Raw genomic sequence first — 26,109 nt, forward strand, 5'->3', positions numbered from 1 at the left:
GTGATATCCAAGGTGCTCTCAGATTTCAGTGCCTCAAGCTTTGAGTAGTGAAGTCACCCGTGTGGAACCGGCAAGTATGCATCCAAGGAACATCATGGAAGGAGGACAGGCACTTATTAATCAAAATCAAGTCTGAGACAAAGTAGAGAAATGGCACCTGATGTTCTTTTCACCAAAGTCCCTGCTTAATGCCAAACATATTCTGCAGGCTGGATGTCGGGCAGCTGAAGGGTGATCAGTCTTACGCTGGAATTAAAGCCTGCTGCGATGTTAATGAAGAACCGCCAGTGGGTTTGCTGGAAGGTAATTTAGATCTACATAATTATGACTTAATCCCTCACCCTGTGACATCAAAAAGGTCCCTACCCAAGTGGAGGCTGCGTGATTTCATGCCACAAGGAGTACAGCTGAATGACTCCTGTTCCCTTTTGTGTGTAACGCTCCCATCAGTCATGATAGCTTTATTAAATGGTGTGACCCGACCCAATTCTTACACACAGGGTGCTATCTCCTAATCAAAACCTCCAAATGTGGCTGAGCAGGCTGCGACAAGAAATCGAGATGTGCATCTTAAATAGCAGATTAACTGCTCTGGAAGGGAGAGCAGGGGTAGGGATGGCTTAAGGCACCCTCACTTCTTTCGGTGGCAGCAATTGGAGGCACAGCCTCGAGCAGTTGGAGGTGAAGGAGTCCACAGAGGTGTCTTCAGAACTCCAGCACCTGTTCCGGGGGCAACTGTCCTGGCACGGAATTGCCACAGGGACATCCCCTCATCCCACACAGCAGGTTCCCGGGGTCAAGGAGAGCCTACTGAAGCATTTATGCTTTTCGTCCCCCATCTTCCCAGATGAGGGATGGGTGTACAAGTTAGAGTTGCTGTAGGCGGGGTCAACGTTCCTTTCAAAAAGCAGCCTGGTGACAACTCAATGCCCAAACCAGATGCAAAGCTGGTGCTTGGGTCATAAAACACAGAAAAGCTCGAAGGATTTGCTTAGGCCAGAGGTGGTAAAGGAGGGGTAGTGGCTTTATCATGGTTAGGGTGGGGAGACGGAGACTGGGTCTGGGATGTTTCCAGAAGGAGGTGACATTCATGCTTGGCTATAAGGATGGTGCTATGGGTTGAACTGTGTTCCCTCAGAATTCAGTTGTTGAAGTCCTAGCCCTCCTACCACAGAATGTGACCTTATTTGGAAAGAGGGTCATTGTAGATGTGATTAGATCAGATAAAGTCAGATGGCAGTAGGGTGAGCCCTAATCAGTGTGGATGATGTCCTTATAAAAAAGGGAAATTTAGACACACACACACACACACACACTCGTAGATTCCATATGAAGACTGGAATTATGCTGCCACAAGCCAAGGAACTACTAGTAGCTATCAGAGAGGCCTGAAGCAGATCCTTCCCTAGAGCCTTTAGGGGGAGCGCGGTCCTGCCGACACCTTGGTTTCTCACTGGCCTCCAGGACTGTAAGGCGATACACTGATGTTCAAAGCCCTCAGTGTGTGGCGCTTTGTTGTGGCAGCCCTAGCAAACTAAGAGGGATCTGTAGGACTATATTTTTAGGCAAGGGAAGAGAGAGGGTTGGGCGAATGGAAGGGCGCCAGCTTCTTAAGAACTGGGCTCACATCTCAGGAGCATTCAGTGGTTCAGTTTTGATGGAACCAAGAGTCTGAAGAGGAGACATGGGAAGGTATTTAGGGGACAGACAATACAGAGCTCTGAATGGCGGGAATTTTTTTTTTTTTTTAATCTGGGGGAGGTTGCTTCTTGGTTGTTTTGTGATCACCTACATCCACTCTAACTGGAAGTGTTTTGAGGTATCTGACTTCGGTGTGTAGGACAGGGGAACCTGGTTATATTCTGGGAAGTGACTCGGTCAGAGTGTCTATGGGAAGCTGTGCTTGGATCCATCGAGCTGCTGCAGGCAGCTGAGGAAGAAGCCAGGAAGTTGGCAACAGAACAAGGAGGGGATGAAGACAAGAGATAAAACTGTAGGCCGACCTGACAAATGTTGGTGAGTGAAGTTGAAGGCGGAGAGAGGAAGTGAGCTACACACGCATGTTGTCACTGTCTTGAGCCTGGTGGCTGAGAAGACCATGGTGCCACTGACAGGTGTGGTAAGGAGGGGAGGCCCAGGTGGAGGGAGTTGAGGAGTTCCTTTGTACACATCGACTCCAAGGGTCATCCGTGGGGTGCCTAAGTAGAGAAGTCCAGCAGGCAGTTGAACTTAGAAGAGAATGAACTTGAGAGAAAATATGAAATCATTCACCTTGACGTGGGAACTGAAAATTTGAAGCCAACTGTAAAAGCAGTTCTGGTGTCCAGGAAATGAAATGGGGAAAGGAAAAAGCCAGTGTGGCAATACAGTTAAGTTGTTCTAGGGCACCTGGGTGGTTCAGTTGGGTAAGCATCTGCCTTCAGCTCCATGATCCCAGGGTCCTGGGATTGAGTCGGCAGGGAGTCCACTTCTCCCTCTCCTTCTCTCCCTCCTCCCACTTGTTCTCTTTCTCTCACTCCCTCAAATAAAGAAATAAAAATAAAATAAAATAAAAGATGGTTCTAATCTATTCGAATGTGGTTGTTTGGTTTTTTTTTGGGGGGGGGGGTGTTGTTGTTGTTTTAAGTACTATTAACCAAGAAAAGATACGGTTAGTGGCAAAACAGCTTGAACAATGCTTTTAGCCAAGTCATGTCTCCGGGTGGGTGGATGAGGTAATGAAATAAATATACTGTCAGGGAAAGTCTCTCCCACCTGGAAAAACAAAAGCACAAAGGCAAGCCCGAGGCCCTGCAGCCCCAGAAGAGTGGTCTCCCTGCTTCGCAGGAAATGGAAGTGGAGACACCGAGGGAGCAAGAAAGCAAAGCGCTCAGCTTTCTTTGGAGAGTTAATTAGCTGGTGAGCACTGAGCTCTCTGACGGAGGAAGCTCTGGTCATCAAAGTGTTCTTAATTGATGCATCGGGAGAGACAGACAAAAGCAGCAGCATCTGGAAAGAAGACCTTGGATGCTTTTTGCAACAGAATGAGAGAAAGTACTTCCTTTTTTTTTTTTTTTTTTTAATTTTTATTTATTTATGATAGTCACAGAGAGAGAGAGAGAGAGAGAGGCAGAGACACAGGCAGAGGGAGAAGCAGGCTCCATGCACCGGGAGCCCGACGTGGGATTCGATCCCGGGTCTCCAGGATCGCGCCCTGGGCCAAAGGCAGGCGCCAAACCATTGCGCCACCCAGGGATCCCGAGAGAAAGTACTTCCTTTTCAAGCTGTGGTGAAGTTCAGCAGTGAAGAGCTAGTACAGTACTGACCATGCTTAACTCTTTCTACGCTTGAGAAGTTATTAAGCCAGGTACAAGTGGGGCCCGCCCCCTCACTGCCGAGATGTCTGTGACTAGCCTAGGGGCCCAGCTGGAGGGGGCTCTTTGGCAGGCCCAAACCTGTTCTCCAGCGCAGGGAGCAGGGGCAGGGCCCATGGAGCCTGAGCTGCAGCTCTCCGCGCTCTTAAAGGACTTGGACGGGGCGGGGAGTGCGCTGGAGCTGCCCCCGATGCTCTGCTTTCCCCTCTGTGTTCTTGGCGTGTCTGAGCTGTGCCCGGGGCTTCTCAAATAAAGTCATGTGTGGCAAAAAATAAATAAACAAAAATAAATAAATCAATAAATAAATAAATCAATAAATAAATACATTTCTTAGGCCTCACCACAATATCCCCTACAATCTCATCACCAAGACTTATTCAGCCAAGTAAAAGTGATGAAGACCTCACACGGTGGCTTGTCGCCAAAACTACTTACTACCTCATCACCATCCAGTAAACACAGAATGTGAGCCCCAATTACATAACTGCTAACAGCTACACGAAAAAAAAAAAAAAGTAAAGGGATTCCCAGCTGGCTCAGTGGTTTGGCACCTGCCTTCAGCCCAAGGTGTTATCCTGGGGTCCCAGGATCGAGTCCCATATTAAGCTCCCTGCATGGGGCCTGCTTCTCCCTCTGCCTGTGTCTCTGCCTCTCTCTCTCTCTCATGAATAAATAAATAAAATCTTTTAAAAAAAAAGGTAAAAAGAAACAGGTGAAGTTCATTGTAATCAAATCTATTTTGATAAAATATTTAACCCGTGATGTCCAAAATATTACCTTGTCAGCATACAATTAGTATCTAATTTTTTGAGGCATTTTAGGGATTTTGTGGTATGAAGGATTCAAAATCCAACGTCTGTTTATGCTCTCAGTACATCTCAGTTTACACCAGGCGCGTTTCAAGGGTTCTGCAGCCACATGTGGCCACAGGGTCGCACTGTGACCTGAACCTGGGGGACTTCGCCCTTGCTAAGCTAGTCATCCACATCAGCTGAGGGGTTCCAACATCATTTTCAAAAGAGATGATTTTTCCTTACTTGGAAATTTGAGGCCCATGAATTTGCTAGAAATATCTTCAAAATTATATGGCACTTTCTGTTGTTTAAAGGTTGGCCACAGGACTCAGTTTCCAAATATTATTTTGTACTAAGGCCCAAGTAGAATCTCAAGGAAACGTTTAGGACATGGTGGGGATGGATGAGAACTACCTCCACGAAGGGCTGCCTCTATGCAGCATACTGCGTAAGGGGCTACATCTACATTAGTCTGTGAAATTCTCACATGGAACCCAGGCAGTGTGTTCATTACTCCTAGCCTTCAGTGAGAAAACTGGAGATAAAAGAAGCTCTGTACCCTCTCACATATGTGCTGCCAGTAACAGCTAGTTACGTGCGACCAGTAAGAAGCCTTCATTTTCAGTATTAATGTCCCTTTAGTTCTGAGCAACACAAGAACAGAGGCCAACCCTATAAATAGTGGTACTTAGTGGATTTCCTTGGCTTTAGCAGTGAACGTGTTGCCCAGATGCAGCCCGTGTGATGTGCCAAGACTCTCCCATCCTGATCAAGGCATGTGGGTCATTGAACCCACCCTACCAACCTCCCCTCATCCTGTCCCTCTGAGCACAGCAGTGAAGCTGGGCAGGGAATATTATCCATAGAAGGAGGTTAAGCCAGCTACCTGCTACCCTGGAAAGCCTTGGCCATCTCTCCTACTGAACTCTTGTCCCCACGGGCTGAACAACGAGGCCTTTCTTGACATCTTGGAGCTGACTCGGCCTCACTGCTCAGCCTTAGAAGGTCCCAGGAAATAGCCAACTTAGGGACAAGGGGAGCTGCAGGTAATGGTAATCAGAATAGTATGTCGTTTAAAGTAGTTGAAGAGAGCTCCTCATTTGAGAGAAAAGGCAGAGATGCACAGAAAGGGTTAATGGGCAGAGCAAGAAAGATCACAGAAAGGCTGAAGTGGAAGATGCCCTGGAAGCGTCTTTCCTCTGTAATCAGTCCCATAGCTTGATCTGCAAACTGGATGTGGGGCTGGAGAGGCTGACCAGCCTTCTTTTGCCCGGTCCCTCCCGTCTGCGTCTGCTTACACCCCGTTCCACCTGCCCTTTCTGCATCAGCCGGTCACACAGGGGAGCCGCTTTGTACTTTGTGCTCACTTTCCTCAGCCTTGGCTCTCCCCACTAACTGAGAGCAGGGACTTCACTCAGGTCTTTCTGGTGCTTGGTTTATCACAGCGCTTCGCTCCCAGAGGCACTCCATAAGCATTTGTTGAACTGAATGTAAGGATAAAGATCCGGGGTGCCCTGTAAGCATGCAGTTATAAGGTAGAAAGGGTTAAGAGTGTAAAGAACAGGGAGGGTGTGGAGAAATTCATTTGCATTTAAGAGAGAGGTGGGAGGTGGCTGCTGAGGCGATGAAGTGGGAGAAGAGGTGCAGGCGGGGGTGCAAGTCTGCAGACCCTTGAGAAGCCCAGGAGAAATCAGAGACCTGCATTATCTCATTATCACATTAAAGAGCTCTGACAGGGAAGACTGCCCTTTGTTGACAGATACCTGTTTGATCTTATAAGGGAATGAGGGGAAAGAAGTTTCCTATGGTTTCTGTGAAATTGCTCTGCATTTCACAGAGAAGACTCTATAAATTACAAAAGCAATTAATATGAGGTGATTAACTGCTCCAGATTCTACCCAAAAAAGGCAAACTAACTCAAATAACCAGTTAACCATTGGAAACATCCAAGAATGGTTCCCATGATCAAGGCAAGTGATGAAAGACCCAAGATGGCCCCTGAGCTAGGCAGAAGGCAGCTATTTTTCAGAAACCAGGCTCCCTCTGACCCCATCCCACTGACTACAAAGGCTGACGATTTTATGCTGACCCAGTTCCAAGAGGCTTATGTGGGAGTGTCCCCAAACCATGCAAGAAGAGACCATCTCTGCCTCTGAAACTGTGGGGTTTTTTCCTAAGTGGGAACACACTCCCAGCAACTCCTTCAGTGGAGACATACCATTGGCCAGATGAGCTTCCTGCGAACACACTATGCCAATCGCAAGGAATGGGGCACTCTGCTTGATTGAAAGCAATCAATCAGCAGGGCCTTCTCCGGATGGGGCCAGGCCTCAGGAAGAGCACCAGTCTGCTTGTAGGTAGACTTCCTGAGGAGGTCCAAGGGCTGTGAGGATGGAGGAATGGAGTGGAGGTTGGGGGGTAGTAGATGTTAGGTCTAAAGATGTTAGTGATGTGCTCCAGCTTGAGTATTTTCATGACCCAGTGTTTTAACTCTACTTGTTAAACTAGTGAAGGCTCAGCTTTTTTCTTCTAAGAGATTTCTTTCGTACTGGGCTATATTTCAGGTTTCTGTGGGATGCGCAGAATGCAGTAGAAAGAGCAAATAGGGGCAGCCCCAGTGGCGCAGCGGTTTGGCGCCGCCTGCAGCCTGGGGCATGATCCTGGAGACCCGGGATCGAGTCCCACATCCGGCTCCCTGCGTGGAGCCTGCTTCTCCCTCTGCCTGTGTCTCTGCCTCTCTCTCTTTCTGTGTGTCTATGAATAAATAAATAAAATCTTTAAAAAAAAAAAAGAAAGAAAGAAAATGCAAATAGGCTCTGGGATCAGCTTGATGTAGGAAAGTCGTGAGGGTTCAGAGCCAACGGCCAAAAAGGAATTCTTGAGACGTCTTTAGTCAAAAAGTTGGTGTTTTAGAAGCACGGGGCAGGACCTGTGGGCAGAAAGAGCTGCACTGGGGTCTTGAGGAGTGGCCCATTATATACTTTCAAGTTGGGAGGGGGCTAGGAATAGTGTAAATCTCCCAGGTATTCTGGAAACAAGGTTTCCAGGGGACTAGCTATTGTTAGAAAAAGGTCATTTATTAGTGTTAAGTAAAAACTCAGTCATGAGACCCTTCAGATGTATATTGTGGGACATATGCTTGGGGGATGATTGCCAACCTGTATCTAGGAGGGGGTGGGATGGGTAGAGATAAAGGAAGTTTCCAAAGGAATCTTTATATGTTGAAGTAGATTCACAGGATCCTGCAGACTGGGCTAAAATTTCCTTTGGCCCTTAGCGAAGTATTAACACCAAGGCAGGGGAGTTCCAAGAGGGATGTCACTCTGCCTGTTGTAAGGGCTTATGAATGGGCTGCAAGTTGTAAGGAAATTTAATTATTCTTTTGCCTGTTTCCCACATCAAGAAGACCTGGGTTTATATTTTTTGCTGGGCTACTTACCTATTGGCTCATGTACTCTTAGGCAAGTCAAGTCACCTAACCCCCTAACTCTTGTCTTCTGGTTTGCAAAATGGGATAATAGTTCCTACTGTTGTGAATATTAAGAAAGTATTTAAAAAAAAAAAAACCCTAGAATAGTGCCTGCCATTTACCAGGTACCTTTCTCATGAAATCTCTACATCTGTATTAGAAATGATAGCAATGCTGGGTAGGCCAGCTGCTTATTCAGTTGCTGGGGAGTTGACATCCTAGATTTGTTTTCAGGGGAAACCTATGAAATGCTTTACAATTCCACAGAGTCTTCTGAGAAAATAAGTACAATAAGGTATTTTTTCATAAATATTGAGGATGGGAGGCACCGAGAGCCAGTCTAGCAAATTAAAGGATCCAAACAAAAGAGAAAACATTGGCATGCCCCTTCTCTCCTCACTAGGACTCGATATTGCACTTGCACCCTAGTCCATGATGGGGAGAAAGGATGGGTTCCTAATGGGCTCTGTTAGCCACAGCCTCCTGCCTTCCCTTACCACTTGGTCCTTGTTCCATCATTAGCATCTCTCACATTGTATTACAAAAGCCACCCATCTTTATGAATCATCTGTACTTAGTTCAGCTTCTCCAACTAGACCCTGGGTTATCACAGGCGCCTTTCCTTATTTATTTTGTCTCCCTAAGGGAAATTCCGGGAATCTAGAAGCTTCTGTTTAGTATGTAAATTGTAAAGAGAGACTGCCATTTTCTAACTAAAATGTGACCCCTTTTAGTGCTGTGATGAGGTCATTGGGATGTTCATTTTCATCTTTAAGGGATGGCTATGAAGTTAACAGAACTGCCCTCAGAGGAACCATTAGGAAGGCTAAGAAGGGCTGAGGCTCTGACCCACATTTCAGTTTATAAGGGCTGCCATCTTCCTGCTGTGTCATTCCTTTCTTATCTCAACCTCTCTTGGCAGCTCTTTTTAATTGCTGCTCCTTGAGATGGAATTCTTGTTCCTCTGTTCCTGTAAGAATAGTTCAAAATTTAAGAAACCAGCTTTTTTTTTTTTTTTTTTTAATGTGCTGCTCTTCTCCAGAGGCTATGTGTTTATCAGATTTGCTTTCCAGTCTTGAGGTTTGGCAATCTTGTTTTGGATTTCCACATATTCCTCATGCTGTAATGTTTCCTCACCTTTTATGATTCCATTTTTGAATGATTGGGCTCAGAATCATAGTCTCAACAGTCCACAGCTCAGATTCTATAGTTTACCATATAAGTAAAAGGCTGGTGCTCTTTAGCTCTCAATACACAAATGGACCTGCTTCATGGTGATATGCATTCAGGTTCCACATTAATTATTTCTAAACAGGAATCAAGTGGGTGGGTACTCCTGGTGATGCTGGTAGTAGACCAACATTTGTTTGGGGTGGGAGAGGGTGGTAAAACATAATCAGTGCTGTGAATCTAAGTACTGCCCCCCAAGTGAGTTCCAAATACCAACTAGTATCTCAATGATGAAAATTTGCTAAAGTCTTAAAACCAAAAACTGTACTGTCATTTGGAGTTACGTTGACTTGTCTTTGGTCTTGCGTGACACCCCCAACTTTCCCTTTCAAAACACCTGATCTTCCTCTAAATAATGGACATCTGATATTCAGATGCTGGCCTCTGCTATTTCTTCTTACATTTCCTTGTCTGTTTTCCTACCACTGAATTTGTTCATGCCTTCAAGATCCTCACATGCACCCCAGTGCATTCTTTTTTCCCCCAATCTTCCCCCCTTCTGTTCATCTATTTCTGTCTATCCGGTTTAAATGGCAACCTCTTCCTACAGTGGCAGCCTCTTCAGTGGGTAGTGTTGTAAAACAATATAGATCTTTTTCCTCCTTACTCAGAAAAACTAATGTCTTTTGTGGTCAGAAAGAAAATTAGTAGCAGCTGAAAGTAGAATTTTAATGACACTGAGACCTAATTGTTATTCAGCTTCGACTTTAAATCCTGCCTCCTCTTCCACAAATTCCTATTAATTCATCAGCTAAATAATGTGGCTGCCACTAAAGATTCTGACATCTAATTCTCTGCCTGTGCAGGTTTATTGCCAGGGTGAAAAATACTTTGTCTTTTTACTTTCATTTTTAAAAACAAGCATAATGAAAATATAAAATATTGTTTAGGATTTATCTAAGAAGACTTGTAGTTTCTTTGAGAAATGGTTGAATGGGGAGATGTGAATCAAATTCGGAACCTCTCTGTCCCGGCCTCCTAGTCCGGGAATAAGTATGAGCCGATTGGACATGGAGAAGATCTCTCTATATTTTTAACTGTGATCCATATTCATTTACTTCTTTTAAATGTTAAGGGTAATTTTTGAGATGGCAGAGGATTAGGAATTAGCCATGTAACCTTATGAATTATGATGACTGTCATCATCAGAAGAGGTTGGGTTTACACAATATCCCACAAGTAGAGCACTAGATTATTTCCTTCTGCAATATAAGCCTGCTATTCTGAAACTTGCTGCCAGGAGGTGGTTGGGGATATTTATAAGCACAGAAGCATTTTCTTATGGATTGAATCAGCAATGGGGGTAGCCAGGAGGTTTCCCAGGATTCACCCCTAGGGTACAACATTCTGGGTGTAGTTTACAGAATGATTCAATTCATGTCCAGCTACATGACAGAGGTCCCTTCCAGACACAGATTAGCGAGGCAGGTCTGGGTGTGGATTGAGTTTGCCCTTTAGTTAGGTTCAAATGCATAGAAGAGAAATGAGCCGAGGGAGGAGGTAATTCCTTTAAGATGTGACTAAAGGATCAAGATGAAAAGAAATAGGATACTTGGGTACTTCCAGATTCAAGCCAGCTCTCTTACTAACTTTTGATAGAAATTACTGTTTACTGTAATCCAGCCCTGGGTTTACCTCTTATGCCCAAATAGTAAATGCATCTTCATGGCTGAGTGGTAGATAAACAACGTTTATCTGACTGGGTTTGGGGAGACTGGAGGAACCCTTTTGGCTGCTCTAATTTGCTAGTAGTATAAAATCCGTCCTCTTCACCATCTTTCCTTCTTCCCGGCCGCCGCAGCCACGAAGGTCGAGCTGTGCAGTTTCAGTGGGTGCAAGATTTACCCCGGACACGGCAGGCCCTACGCCAGGACGGACAGGAAGGTTTTCCAGTTTCTTTCTTTTTTTTTTTTTTCCAGTTTCTTAACACAAAATGCGAGTAGGCCTTCCTTTCCAAGAGGAACCCTCAGCAGATAAACTGGACTGTCCTCTACAGAGAAAGCACAGAAAGGGACAGTCGGAAGAAATTCAAAAGAAAAGAACCCGCCGTGCAAAGTCCAGAGGGCCATCCCTGGGCCATCTCGTGCCGATATAATGGCCAAGAGGAATCAGAAACCTGAAGTTAGGAAGGCGCAATGAGAACAGGCCATCAGGGCTGCCAAGGAAGCAAAAAAGGCTAAGCAAGCGTCTAAAAAGACAGCAATGGCTGCTGCCTAAGCAAAAGATTGTGAAGCCTGTGAAGGTTTCCACAACCTGAGTTGGTGGAAAACGCTAAGTTAGTGGATCAGATTTTTAAATAAACATCTGATTCTAACTAAAATAAAATAAAATAAAATAAAAATCCTACTAGTCTGCTTATAATAGCTATCTTTAGTACTCGGCAGGGGTGTTAGTTTTTAAAATTGTTTTCCCTTTGAAATCTTGGCTTTATTTATTTATTTATGATTTATTTATTTATTCATGAGAGACACACGGGGGCTGGGGGGTGGCGGGACACAGGCAGAGAGAGAAGCAGGCTCCATGCAGGGAACCTGATGTGGGACGTGATCCTGGGACTCCAGGATCACGCCCTGGGCCAAAAGTAGGTGCTAAACCGCTGAGCCACCCAGGGATCCCTGAAATCTTGGCTTTAAAAACAAAAAAGAAAGTTTCAGAATCTCCCTTCCCTTCTTTCCTAATTCCTTGGCATCCAAAAAAAAAAAAAAAAGGAAAAATTCCTCAAAAAAACCCACCCCTCCCTCAACCTGCAACTTCTAAACAGGATGTAAATACCATGGTGAATATCTCACTAGACTAAGTAGCTTCACTAGTTACTTAAGAAAGGCTATCTTTGGAGTGCCTGGGTGGCACAGTTGTTTGAGTGACCGACTATTGGTTTCATCTCAGGTCATGATCTTAGGATCTTGAGATAAAGCCCCGGTCAGGCTCTGCACCTAGTGCAGGCTCAGGCTCTGCTTAAGACTTTCCTCCTTCTGCCCCCTTCCCTCTGTGTACATACATGGTCTCAAAAAAAAAAAAAAAGCTGTCTTCTGTCTTCATATTCACTTATCATTCATATCAGTGAGGGACTCAGCAGGAAATATTAGGTCCACTTGGTTAGGGTTCTGAAGAGAATTAATAAAGAGACTTTTTACAGAGGTGTGAGTGGAGTTAAGGAAATCACCAAAGGATGTTGAGATACCCAGGGCCTAGCTGAAGCAGGAATTGAAGGATCAAAAGAAGCAAACAATATTCCAGAGCCTGAAAAGACCTGAAGTTATGAAACGGGGCCTCCAGACAAGGAGCAATAGTTACAGAGGCATGAGGGGGTATAGAGGAAACTCTGACTATTCTCTCACCTGTCTCCCCATTGGCCAAAACCAATTAAAAGACAAAAGGCAAGGCAAGGAAGCCAGATGATGTCCTCTGAAGGGATCAACCCCTCCAGGGCTATGGAGACTTGAAGGGAACGGAGGGGGCAGGGGAAAAATGGAGACTACCCAGTGCCTATGCCTTATAAATTATTAAATTAGTATTATTGGTCATGTGGTTGGTAGTGCCTGCCCTATAATTAGTCCCATCTTGTACAGTGGTAATACTCTCTGCCTAAAGAGACAATCCTTGTTTCTTTTGATAATTTTAAATGTTAAAAAAAGTAGTAGTATATTTTCAACAAATAATGTTGAGGAAACTGGATGTCCATAAGCAAAAGAATAAAGTTGGACCTTGCCTTACACCATATAGAGAAGTTAACTCAAAATGGATCAAAGACCTAAACATAAGAGGAAAAGCTATAAACCTGTCAGAAGAAAACATAGGAGAAAAACTTCAAGACATTTGCTATGACATCATTTCTCAGATGTGGTACCAAAGGCATAGGCAACAAAAGTACAAATAGATAAATTGGACTAAATAAAAATTTAAAACATCAAAGAACACAATCAACAGAGTGAAAATGCAACCCATGGAATGAGTAAAATATTTGCAGATCATATATCTGGTGAAAGATTAGTATCCAGAATAAATAAAGAACTTCTACAACTCAACAACAAAACCCAAGCAACTCGATTTAAAAATAGGGAAAGGACTGATAGATATTGCTCAAAGAAGATCTACAAGTGGCCAATAAACACATGAAAAGATGCTCAACATCACTAATCATTAGAGAAATGCAAACCCAAACCACAAGGAGATACAAGTTCACACCTATTGGGATGACTACTCTCCAAAACCAAAGCAAAACAAACAAAACCCCAAAAGTAGCAAGAATTAGTAAGGATGTGGAGAAATTGGCGCCCTTGTGCACTGTTAGTAGGAAGGTAAAATGATGCAGCTGCTATGGAAAACAGTATGGCAGTTCATTAAAAATTTAAAAATAGAAGGGTGCCTGGGTGGCTCAATTGGTTAAGCACCTGCCTTTGGCTCAGGTCATGATGCTGGAGTCCCAGGATGGAGCCCCATGTTGGGCTCCCTGCCCAGCAGGAAGTCTGCTTCTCCCTCTCCCTCTGCCACTCCCTTTGTTCCTTCTCTCTTTCACTCTCTCTACAAAATAAAACCCTTAAAAATTAAAAAAAAATTATCATCTGATCCAGTAATTCCACTTCTAAGTGTATATGCAAAAGAAATGAAAGCAGAGTCTACACACATCCATGTTCAGAGCAGCATTATTCATAATAGCCAAAAGATGGAAGCAGCCCAAAAGTCCACTGACAGATAAATGGATAAGCACAATGTGGCATGTACATGGAATGTTATTCAGACTTAAGAAAAATTTTACACAAGCTACAACATGGATAAACTTCAAGGACATTATGCTAACTAAGATAAACTGGTCACCAAAAGTCATATATTCTATTATTCTACTTATATGAAGTACTTGGACCAGTCAAAGTCATAGAGACAGAAGATAAAATGGTAATTTCCAGGGGCTGGGGTGAAGGGCAAATGGGGAGTTATTGTTTGATGGATACAGAGTCAGTTTTGCACGGTAAAAAGAGTTCTGAGGATGGATGGTGGTGACTGTGAATATACCTAATGTCACTAAACTGTATATACACATATAAATGGTTATAATGGTGAATTTTATGTGTACTTTGCCACATTTTTTAAAAATAAAAAATGTAGTATGGAGAACCCAGCACCTAAATTGTTAAAAAATCAAGTTTTTCCAACATTATTTTTATGTCAAAGAATTTTATAAAAGCCATAAATCACTTCCTGAATGAATTCACAATCAAGATGGACTCTTTAGTAACTTGATTTGGTCAGGAACAAAAATCATAACATGACAGAGCAAGAGCTGCTTGAGGGGACCTCAATAATTAATGAACTTTGGAAAATACCCTAAGCCTCTATTTATTTATAATGAAAATACTTATGCATATTCAGAGCTTTTTGTATCTGCAAGACTGTTGACAAAGCAGATAAATAATCCAAACACAGATTTGCTCACCTGGGTATCTAAGGGCAGAGAGGCCAAAGGTCAGGATTCCGTCCTAGTCTTCTGATGGTTACTGATTTTTGTTCTCCAGATATGTAGGTGGCCAGCGTCCCATGGGTCCGAAAAGGCCCTGTGACATGACTCCAGGTATGATTTCTCTCTTTATCATCCTTTCTCCATTTTGGAATATGTAATGTTTCATTTGAAAGGAATAGAATTCTAGAGCTACCTCTTGTCTACTTGTATTTCTCATGTAAGTGTGGCTTTTTCATTTTTTATCATCATTATTCTTACTATTATTTCTACATACGCCCTGGACTTCTTAATACTCTTAGTGGCTTGCATCGTCACAGACCTAAGGAACTCAAGCATGCTCCACCAGGCAGTGGTGCACGAAATGGAGGATCATGTTCAGGGCATCCACGAAGCTCACTTGGCAGGACAGGGCCACTGGTACAATGATGGGAAAAGGTGGGAGATTTGTTCTTTTCCTTTCACAGATCCCAGAGGACTTTGTTTCTGTCCCTTACTTAAAAACCACTTATAAGTGTTACCTCCTGTGATGGTTAATTTTATGTGCCAACCTGACGGGCCACGAGGTGCCCAAACATTTGGTCAAACGTTATTGTGGATGCATTTATTTGTGAGTGTTTCTGAGTACGATTAACATTTGAATCAATAGAAGACCGAGTAAAGCCAGCTGCCCTCCCTAATAAAGGGGGGGGGGGTCTCCTACAATCAAAATTGAAGAATAGAATAAGAAGATAGAGAAAGAGGGAACTCTGCTTGTCTGACTGTTGAGCTGAGACATCTGTCTTCCTCTCCTCTTGGCCTGAAATTTATACCATTGGCTCCCTCAGGACTCCAGCTTGCCAACTTCAGATCTTGGGATTTCTAGCCTCCATAATCATGTGAGTCAATTTCTTATTTCATATAGATCTCCTATTGGTTCTATTTCTTTGGAAAACCCTAATATGTCTGCATTATTGGAAAGGTTTGGAGCTTATTTTTTTTGGCCTTGATAGCAGCAAAGATTGATTTATGGTGGAAGCTAATACTGACAGTGGCAAAGGCCAATATGAAAATAATCACTTGAATGAAAGTCAGAAGATAAAGATGCTAACGTCAATGTGTTACTAACCAGTTCGGTGGGACTGTAGCAACCCAGGCACTATTTGTAGAAATTCACTTGTGCTGCTCTTCAGACCATCCCAGATCTTAGTGGCTTAAAACAACCATTTATTTAGCTCATGATTCTTTGGGTTGACTGAACAGTTCTTCTGGTCTGGTGTGTGCTCACCTGGTTTTTGCTGGGTTTCCTCAGAAATCTTGAGTTAGTTGGCAGGTTGACTGGTGTTGGATGAGCTAGGCTGGCTTTACTGACCTCTCTGGGAATGGGAGGCAGCTGGCCAAAGCCCCAGGGAACTAGACCCACCTCTCATCATCCCGCAGGCTGGTCCTGGCTTCTTTCCAGGATGATTACGGAGTTCCTAGAAGCAGCAAGAAAAAATAGCCCAACACCCAAGCACTTTTGGGTCTCTGCTGTTGTCACATTTGCTACTGTTCTGTGGGCCAAAGCAAGTCTCCTGGCCAAACCCAGACTCAGAGTGGAGAATTAGGCTCTGCCTCTTAATGGGAGGGGCTAAGGTCCCATTGCAAGGGGTGAGGGGGGACAAGAAGGATCCAAGGCTGTATTTGCCATCTACCACATGGAAGCCCTCAATTTCACATTCCCCTAATTTAATTCTCCCTGTAACCTTGGGAGGTAGGCATTAGGTCTGGCCTGGGTTAGATCCCAGGTCTAACTCTAAAGGACTCCCTTATTAGATCCTTTGAATCCGGGAATTCTGGTTTATGTCTTTTGATTTCTTTGGCAGCCTCGGAGTCCAGGTACTCTTTTCTGGGACAGGCATCCTGCTAATTTAATTCTGAACACTCATCTGCGCAGATGTCATTCCACCCAGGAGGAATGAAGCAGCAGCGGCCTGCGGTATAATCACCACAAAGCTAAGCTTTTGAGTAGTCAATACATGTTTATAAAGCACTTTTTATAAAGCTTAGGTGCAAGGCACATTTGCAAGGAAGCGAGGTGGAGAGTGGGAGACCCTCTGTGGAGATGGGTAACGGAGGAAGTTTGGCCCCAAGGCGCTGACGTTAATCGTGTACAGTGCCCAAAACAGACCGAACGCAGGACCAACAGCGCCCGTGGTCACTCTGTGGGAAAGCAGCATCTGCGGGTAATGGCCTTTGAATGTGGGTGTGAAACCAAGACTTTTAGGCTCCTGCCTTCTCCTCCCGGCTGTCAGCCTCTCCTACGAGGCCCATCTCTTCTCCTCTTTTTCTTTACTGTCATCCCCTAGATTCTGAGATATTTTGACACGAGGGCCTTTCACCGGCTCCTTCATGCACACCCTCTTCTTCAAGGAAGGTGGCCCCCTCCCTTCCTCCCCACTTTCGGTGAGCAGGTTTTATTTCCATATCCATTACTTCTCAGAGCCTCTTCCTGAAACACATCCAGGCCAGCCTCCTTGCCTCAGTTGAGGCTACTTCCCATTGCTCGACTCCCCACTCTCCTCTTCCCGTGTCTCTTTCATCCTTGAAGGCCTCATTTCACCTCCTCAGTCATCGGTGACGCTTCTGAGCAGCCCTCTCTGGGGACACAGAGTTTATCTCAACCTACACCTCCCATGGACTGGACTGCTTGATGGCCGGGAGGAGTGAGCCTCTGCCCACAGTGGCAAAGGGAAGGAGTGACCTTTACCTGCCTCCAACTGGGTCCCTTCCTGAGGACCCAAAACATTACCTCCACATCTGTCAGGTGGGACTGTACTTTTGTTTGTTTACTGTCATAAGTTTATGTTTTTTAAATTTTTTATTGGAGTTCCATTTGCCAACATATAGCATAACACCCCGTGCTCATCCCACCAAGTGCCCCCCTCAGTGCCCATCATCCAGTCACCCCAACCCCCTGCTCACCTCCCCATTCACTACCCCTCGTTCATTTCCCAGAGTTAGGTGTCTCTCATGTTCTGTCACCCTCACTGATATTTTCACTCATTTTCTCTCCTTTCCCTTTATTCCCTTTTTTGTTTGTTTGTTTTTGGTGCAAAATGGTGGTTTTATTAAAGCATGGGGACAGGACTCATGGGCAGGTAGAGCTGTTGCCTTTATTCCGTTTCACTAATTTTTATATTCCCCAAATGAATGAGACCATATTATGTTTTTCCTTTTCTGATTGACTTAGTTCACTCAGCATAATACGCTCCAGGGACTGTACTTTTAATTCCTTTTTAAAATCTCTCTATCCTGTTGCCCAACTATCATGCAAATCCCTTGACGAAAGAGATCAAGAGTTACCTTTCCTGTACTTAGTGCCTGAGACAGGCCCCTCTTACACGGGTTGTGAGATCAGTGGTATTGGTTACCTGGCTGTTTCCTGTGCTCTCCCCCAGAGCCTGCTCTTCCATAGAGCACCACTCTTTCAAGCTGGTTCTTCACTACATGAAGAATATTGTGATTTTTGAAGTATAGGGCCTGTGGTGGGGTTTCTCATACAGTTCATTACCTGTCTTCTTTGCTCTTCCTTCTCTTTGATTATTCACTGCCATTGAGATGTCCCTCAAACCCTCTTTCCTTTCTACTCCCCCTGACATGATTTCTTTCTGAATTCCTCCTGGACACTCTTTTTTTTAAAAATTATTTATTCATGAGAGACCCAGAGAGAGATGCAGAGACATAAGCAGAGGGAGAAGCAGGCTCCCCACAGGGAGTCCGATGTAGGACTCGATCCCAGAACCCCAGGATCACACCCTGAGCCAAGGGCAGACGCTCAACACTCAAGTGGCTGAGCCACCCAGGTGTCCCAACCTCTTGGTCTTCTTTGATCTTCTTTTGAATGTCCTAGTATAACATTCTCAAGTCCTCATGGCTTCTTCCAAAAGATTGCATACTGTCCCTTTGGTCATCATTTTAACATTTTACTCATTTTGATCTTAAGTGATCGTGACCATCCTGATGAAATCCACCGTTCTGTCTTCAAAGGTTATCTGAACTAGAAATTCAGATATGAATTAGAACTAGAAATGATCCTTTCCTGGGTCCTCTGTTCAGATTTTACTCATGACCTGATGCTTGCAGTTCCTTTTCAAACATTTTTTCGTTGGCTTGATTTTTCTGCCTCTGCCTGGGAGCTTTTGAGATCGCCTCCTCCTAGACTGTAGTCTTTATTTTTGGTCTCCATGGCAGTATTTGATAGGGAGTACCTATTTGGGGGGCACCCCCCCAAACCCCTTTGATATCTACTTGGAACACATATTATTTGACTCAGTCAAGTCCTGCCTAGATTTTATCAGGTCCTACCAGCCCAATGAATTTCTACCACCATAATCTGGATGTAGTTCATTTCTGCAAAGATAACAAATGAAGTCCCTCATTTTTGTACTATTTTTCCCCAACCTAATTGTGAGGCTCAAAGTGTCTGTCTTAACATTGTGAAGGATCCTTCCACACCATATTGTGTCAAGGCCCCAGGTTAGGTTCTCATGACTCCTGTATTTTCCCTCTTTAGCCTTTATGGCCATTGAAATTAAATGTTTAATTTTATAATTATTTGCTTAAGGTCTATAGTCCCACTAGCCTGTTATTAGATAATGAACTTCCTTATGAAGAATCATCTCTTCTTCATAGAAAGGGCTAACAAAACAAAAAAGGTACAATGTTAATGCATTAAATTATCTCAACTTTAAGGGTCTCCACTGTCTTAGTTTGGGCTGCTATAACAGAGTACTGTAAACCAGGTGATTTACAGACAAGAGAAATTTACTTCTCCTAGTTCTGGAGGCGGCTGGAAGTACAAGATCATGGCGCCAGGTTCAGGTTCTGGTGAAGACCTGCCAGCTCGCAAACTCTCCCCCTCCCCTGTATCCTCACTCGGCAGAAAGAGGGAGCTAGCTCTCTGGCTTCTTGTAATCCCATTCCTGAGAACTCCAGCCTTAGGACCTAATCAGTTCTGAGAGGTCCCACCTCCTTATACCATCACACTGGGGATTACATTTCAACATATGAACTTGAGGGGAGGAGGGGAATAAAAAATCAGTCCAGTCCGTACCATCCCTCCTCATGAACTTTTACTAAAGTAGTTGAGTGGAAGTACAGTGTTTTGTTTTCTTTTTAAAATTTATTTCTTTGAGTAATCTCTACACCCAACATGGGGCTTGAATTCCCAACACTGAGATCAAGAGTCACATGCTCTCCCCACTGAGCCAGCCAGGCGTCCCATGAAGTACAGTGATTTGATCAAGGATGTGGGCTGGGAAACCAAGCTCTCTCAGAGTCTCAGCTTTGCCACTATGTGACAAAGTACGTTTAGTGGGTTATAACCTCTCTATGCCTATATTACTCACCTGTAATATGAGGATAATTTTAATCTCTATTTTGTAGGGTGCTTAGAGGGATGAAATTAATTGATATATGTAAATCACTTATAAGGGTGCCTGGCACATTAGTAAGTACCCATAAACACTAGTAGTGGTTATGTTTTCATTGTTATTATGGTGCCTTCTATGGCCTATCTGTTCTCCCATTTCATATTTTGTAAAAATTTAAATATTCCATTAAAAAATATCACAAATTCAAGGTGCTGCCGTTTCAACATACCTAAGAAGCACTGTCCCACTATTTTTCCTTGCACACAATTGGGATATAGGTACATGAAGGGGATGGAGGCACACATTCTTTGCTTTGCCCAGAGAATCCTACACTCCTAGGAAGGTACTCTCCCCAATTATGAGAAATACAGGGTTGGTCCCTGCCTTTTTTTTTTTTTTTTTAAGATTTTCTATTTATGCATTTAAGATTGGGGTTGGGGAAGCAAAGCACAAGCAGGGAGAGGATAAGAGGCAAAGGGAGAGGCAGACTCCCCACTGAGCTGGAGCCGGATATAGGGCTGGATCCTAGAGACCTGGAGATCATGACCTGAGCTGAAGGGAGATGCTTAACCATTTTCTTTCCATGGTCAATTACATTAGCATGCTGGCTCCAGATTGGGGGAGACCCCTGTTCCACACAAAAAGTCAAGAGTAAGGGTAAATAATATTTTGGTGAAGTAGCAAGAGCAAAGACTGAGCAGGGAGAGGCTGAAACTTAATCCCTGCTCAGCCGCTAACAAATTGGGTGATCTGGGGGAAGTGATTGTCTCTGGTGGACCATCAGTTTCTTCTCCTGTAAAAGGGAAAATTCGCTAAGATAAGCTTTTAAGTTCTTTCTAGTTCTGACATGCTATGATTCTAATATGAAAGGGTCATTCTCTGAGTGAATTCCCTTATTTATACTTAATATGAACTGATAAATGTTTTTCTTTCCTGGGACCTCGTGTACAGCTTTATCTTGACTCACATTTTCCATCTGCAGAAACAGTAGTTGAAGGCAGACTGGAACTGGTCACTCTGGGTTTGGATTTCAGCATCACCCTTTGAATTTGGGCCAGTTATTTAACTTCTCTAGGCCTCAGTGACCTCATCTGTCAAATGGGGTTAGACAAAGGGCAATTGTGAAGGTGAAAAGAAAGCATTTAGAAATACATAGGTCCAGTGGCACCCGGATGGCTCAGTCGGTTAAGCATCAGACTGGATTTCGGCTCAGGCCATGGTCTCAGGGTGGTGAGACTGAGCCTGTGTCTGGCTCCACTCTCAGCAGGCAGTATTCTTGTCTCCCTTTCCCTCCACCTCTGCCACATGTGCTCTTTCTAATAAATAAATAAATCTTAAAATAAAAAAGAAATACATAACTCTAGAGGCTATAGTTTATTTAATGTCCTGTAGGGTTTTAACCAGTTTTTTTCCTTTAACTGAGTGAACTTATTTCCCAATGCCTTTCTTTAGACTATAAATACCCCATTAACATCTTACTGGTTCTCTCATTAATTAATGAGTTGATTAATGTTTTATTAATTTTTGTTTTATTCCAGTGTTTTATTCCATTTTTGTATGAGAATCATGCTTTTAACTTTTTGAAAATTACTGACAGGTCCTAACTTTGTCTTAAGACACTGTCTTCAATAGATTGACATTGGCAAACCGTGCTTTGCTAGAAACACTGATTATTTTAAGAAACCAAAACCACACCGGGTTTCCATTTTTATACTTTGTGCCCCCTTCTTCCCTATGTCAGTTAGCGAGAGCCAGATCCTTTGGGGGTGACGATGAGGAAAAACCCCTTGGAGGAGTCTCTACCCCCTGGAAAAAGACATAAGCAAGTAGCAAGATGAGCCAAGCAAAAAGAGGTATTTTCATTGTGGCCTTTACATTTATGACTAGCAAGATAATGAAGGAAGGTAATGCTGAAAGCTTTATGTCAGTTTTAACGGTCCCTCAAGCCCTGAAAAAGATAATAGTCGATGGATGGTGTCCATGAGGGTTCTTTCTTCTTCTCCCCTGACAGCCATTGACAGGATCATTTCGTATTTGCAACTGCTGTCACTGAAGCATGGAGAAAAGGCCCTGTAAGGGCAGGAGGACGAGGGCGACTTCCCTGCAGGGATCTCTATTGTCGTCACTATGGCAGTGATAGTTGCTATAATTTTCATTCTGCTTTTCCCATAGCCTACTTTGTGGAGCTCAAGGCTATGGGATTTGGGTCACATAAAATCACCCCAGCGTAAAATCATGCTTTGTCATCTTGCAAGAGTATTTTATGAAACTGCACAGAGAACCTATGCAACAAGATAAACATAATTACCAATGCAGGTCACTTGACTAGTACAATTACTTATGGGGTGCTAATCGCTTTTCGGAGGCTCTCAGGTGCAGTGTCAATTGCACGATCGTTATTTCTCGGTTTGGATTGTCGGACCACGGCCTGTTTTTCTCCCCAAGGACATGGCTTATCACTTCAGGGGGGAAGTGTCCCCGTCCGGTAGCCTCTCTTTATTGTCCACAATTAAATAACAAGGACGGGGCCGTGCCCTCCCTTCCACTTAGGCACCACGCGGTCTCCTAACAGGGCGCGGCCGCCCGCCCGCCCGCCCGCCCGCTTTGAAGTGTCGGCATCAGAGACGCGCGACCCTCGCCAGCCCCAGCCCGCGGCGCCCCCGCGAGGGCAGCAGGGGACGGGGGGCTCGCGGGGGGGCTCGCGGGGGGGCTCGCGGGGGGGCTCGCGGGGGGGCTCGCGGCGGGAGCAGCGATGCCACCAACTAAAACGGGGCGCGGGGAGGCAGCCCGACGAGTCGGGTCGGAGAGGAAGAAAAGGTCCGGAGCCAGCGGCCCCGCGGACAGTCACCGGGCCGCGGGCGGGGCGGGGCTGCGGCCCACAAGCCCTTGCGGCGTCTCCTAGGCAACCGCGACAAACAAGATGGCGGCCGCCGGGAGCGATCCCCCGGGGCCGAGGCCTTCCTCTCTGCAGAGCCGCGCACGAGCCGGAGGCCGGTCCACGCTGCTGCGCTCAGAAAAAGAGCGTCAGTCTTGCAGGTCTTCCTTTCCCATGGGGCAGAGGCCGGAAGGTACTCTCCACAAAGCCTCCTCCTACCTGCTCCAGCAGCTCATTCACCGCTCTCGGGAGTCGGACGCGGGCGGAGAGGAATACGGGGACGACTGCGAGGGCGAGGCGGAGTCCGAGGAGTCCTCAGAGTCCGAGATGCTGAATTTGGAGGTGTGCCTTGCCCCGGCCCCGTGCGCTCGCCCCCCGCGCGCCCCGCCGCAGCCCTCGGGCCGGGCCCTCGTAGTCCCCTCGTTGGTCCCTGCACCCTGGCGCCTGGCGGTCCAGCTACAGAGCGTCCCTCTGAAAGTTTCCACCGCTTCCTACGGGGAGTCAGACAGAGCCTTGGCTTGCTCTTTTTCTTTCTTTGTTTGTTTTTTAATCGGAGTTCGATTTGCCAACATATAGCATAACCCCCAGCGCTCACCCCGTCAAGTGCCGCCCCAGTGCCCGTCACCCAGTCACCCCCACCCCCCGCCCTCCTCCCCTTCCACCACCCCTAGTTCGTTTCCCAGAGTTAGGAGTCTCTCATGCTCTGTCTCCCTTTCTGATATTTCCCACTCATCTTCTCTCCTTTCCCCTTTATTCCCTTTCACTATTTTTTATATTCCCCAAGTGAATGAGGCCATATAACGTTTGTCCTCCTTGGCTTTCCACAGCCGTGCTTCTGCGCGACTGCGAAGTACTCCCCCGTCGGGCCCCTTCTTCCTCCTTCCTGGGGGTGGTGGTGGCGATGACTCTCCGGAGATAATCCGATGAAGGCTGACCAAGTGACTAACAAGTCTAAGGTCTTCCTTCCGCGGGGTGCGATGCCTCACCCCTGCAGCCCCTCACTGTGGGGCTGTTTGCGCAGGGGAAGGTTTCTTACTTCCCCACCTGTATTGCCTGAGGTGTGGCTTTGCCTTCACATCAAGTATAAATTCTCTTTTCTGCAGCACCTCTTCTAAACATCACCCACTTCTGCTTCTTTCCTACACTCATCTTGAGCCTCTTACTTTTGTACACCACTGCCTGGTCTGTTTGTTTTTTGGTTTGGAGAAGGCTTTTTTTCTGGTCCCTTTCCACCACTTACCACTTGCTTCCCTTGGCTTCTAATATATTGTTTGCTTTTCTTCAAAAACATAAATTGATTTGCTTCCTTTCACTAAACTGTCAGGTTTTCCTCTGACTTGGCTGCCAGGAAACTCCGAATCAATATAGTTTTTCTTTAGGGTTTCTGTCCCCTTTCCTCTTCCTTCGTAGTATAAAGTGCTGCCAACTCTTTTCTCAAGTAGATAGAATACCGAGAAATAGAATGTTTCCGGTACGCCTCCCACCCCCCTTTCTGTGATATTCTGGCTTCCCCGCTCTACATCTTGGAGCATTTTCCTAGTCCTCTCTTCTCTTTGAGGCCAAACTTTTTTTTTGTTTGTTTTTCTTATTCCTTTTCTCTTTCACAAACTCCGTCCCCTCATTTGTCCTCTTTCTTCGTATTCACCCCATTAACCACCTACACTCTTTTTTCCCCTTAGGTTCTCTTCTTTTGTCCACTTTCAATATTTGTCCCATTTAAAAAAATTTATTTATTTATTCATGAGAGACCCAGAGAGAGGCAGAGACATAGGCAGAGGGAGAAGCAGGCTCCATGTGAGGATCAGCCCTGAGCGGAAGGCAGATGCTCAACCACTGAGCCACCCAGGCACCCCTGGCCCATTTTTCCACCCTTAGCTCCTATCTTGACTTTATTTTCTACTTCCTTCTATGTGGGCTACTTACACATTCGTTTTTCTTAAAGTGGACGATAGAAAATTATTATGTTGTTTGTGGTTTGTTGGTTTACTTCGCTACCCTTAACAGTGACAAATACAAAACCGTAGCAGTGTTTTTACAACTTTGAGATGTTTGTATGGTTTCTACCAGCTTCCGCCCCAAAGGAATTCACAGATGAAGCACCGGTTTACTTTATTATTCTAATTAACACATGCTCTTGGGCTATGGGCTTCATTAGTGTTGGTATTAATCTGTCTTCAGTATACCATTAACAAACCATTGGGGGAGTTGGTTTGAACTGGTTGTAGGCTATGTGTGGAAAAGTTTATTTTTTCTTCCACTTACATTCTAAATATTTATTTTGTGTTTTTACATCCTATTTTAGCTTTTTATGGTATCTAAGTGGTTTTAATATGCTGAATAAACTGAAAACTTTTAATAGGAAAGTTTTAGACTTTCATGTCCAGAGATTTATTGTCCATCTCCTAGCCTGGTGAAGGCTTCTCATGCTATGATGGTTAACATAACAGTGGTTATTGAGTGCCTATAATGTAATTAGTTTCAGAAGCTCCTGAGAAACTTAGGGAAGGTAGTACAGCTGGTCTTCCATTAATATTGTCTTTAGTTTTGAGATTTTGAACAAGTTCTTTCACTTCTGTGTCTCATCTGAGAATTCTAATGATACCTATCTCATAGGAGAGTTGTGAGAATTAGATGAGAACCTGTATATAAAACACAGCATAATATATTGTTTTTACTCTTACTAATACAAGCAGTAATAACACATGTTTTTTATCTGCTAACTAGCTCATTAAGTGACTTGATTAATGTAGCTGACTTTGGACAAACATTCATTGGCTGATTGCTATGTAGGAACCACTGACTACATACAGCAGAAGCGTCTGGGCCAATGACATGTGTCTGGTGCAGGAAACTACTTTGCCAGTAACTTAATTTGGGTAATAATGCCTACTCGTGGGATAGTTATAAACGTCAAATTGGATAAGAAAGTCTTAAAGTTCTTGATATTGTGTCTGATACAGAGTAGGTTCCTAAAAGTTATAGAGGCAATGCATAATAGTAATGGCAGAAGATGAGTACGTCATTGTGGTTATAGATGTTCCCTGCATTCAAGGTCAGATGAGGATGTGAGTAAACCACAGCTGTTCAGCATCTAAAGCATTATACACACAGGTGTGTGCAGATGACAGCTGGATTGCAGGGATCATGGAAGATTTCAAGGGAAGCAGACCCTTGTCTGAGTGGAGAGGGGGTGTGTGTGCAGGCATACAGCAGCTGTTCCTACTGATGACATATAGATGAGAGCAAAAAAAGCAGCTGAGGTGGGGGTCAGATTGTGGAAGGTTTTACGCTGTTTTACAGACTGTGGACTTGGGTCTCTAAGCAGTGGGAAACTGCCTTGGTGGCCAACTGGAGTTGGATTAGAGGATGGTAAGGCTGGAGACAGATCAATGAGAAGACTATCTAGCAATGTTTGTGGAGGAGAGATGAGTCTGGATTAAGGCAGTGGAAGTGGGAATGGAAAGAAAGACAAAGACATTTAAAATATTTAAGGTGGGACACTTACTAATTAAACATTGGAAGTCTGGGATGACTGCTAGGTCT

At 44.6% G+C, this 26,109-nt stretch overlaps 1 protein-coding gene and 1 pseudogene across 8 annotated transcripts in view; both read left to right on the forward strand.

The window, feature by feature from the left end:
- Window positions 1–2,098: 2,098 nt before the first annotated feature.
- LOC144289188 (large ribosomal subunit protein eL24 pseudogene) lies at window positions 2,099–11,121 on the forward strand (annotated as a pseudogene).
- Window positions 11,122–22,594: 11,473 nt separating this feature from the next.
- LRGUK (leucine rich repeats and guanylate kinase domain containing) overlaps window positions 22,595–26,109 on the forward strand; it is a 109,584-nt gene continuing 106,069 nt past the window's right edge. For all 8 annotated transcript variants that reach the window (XM_077857396.1, XM_077857397.1, XM_077857401.1 and 5 more), the window contains exon 1: window positions 22,595–22,908. In XM_077857396.1, the coding sequence (XP_077713522.1) occupies window positions 22,612–22,908 (297 nt within the window). In that variant the 5' untranslated portion in view covers window positions 22,595–22,611. The remainder of the gene's footprint in view (window positions 22,909–26,109) is intronic.

This window comes from Canis aureus, chromosome 18 (assembly GCF_053574225.1).
Source record: "Canis aureus isolate CA01 chromosome 18, VMU_Caureus_v.1.0, whole genome shotgun sequence".
Lineage (NCBI taxonomy): Eukaryota > Metazoa > Chordata > Mammalia > Carnivora > Canidae > Canis > Canis aureus.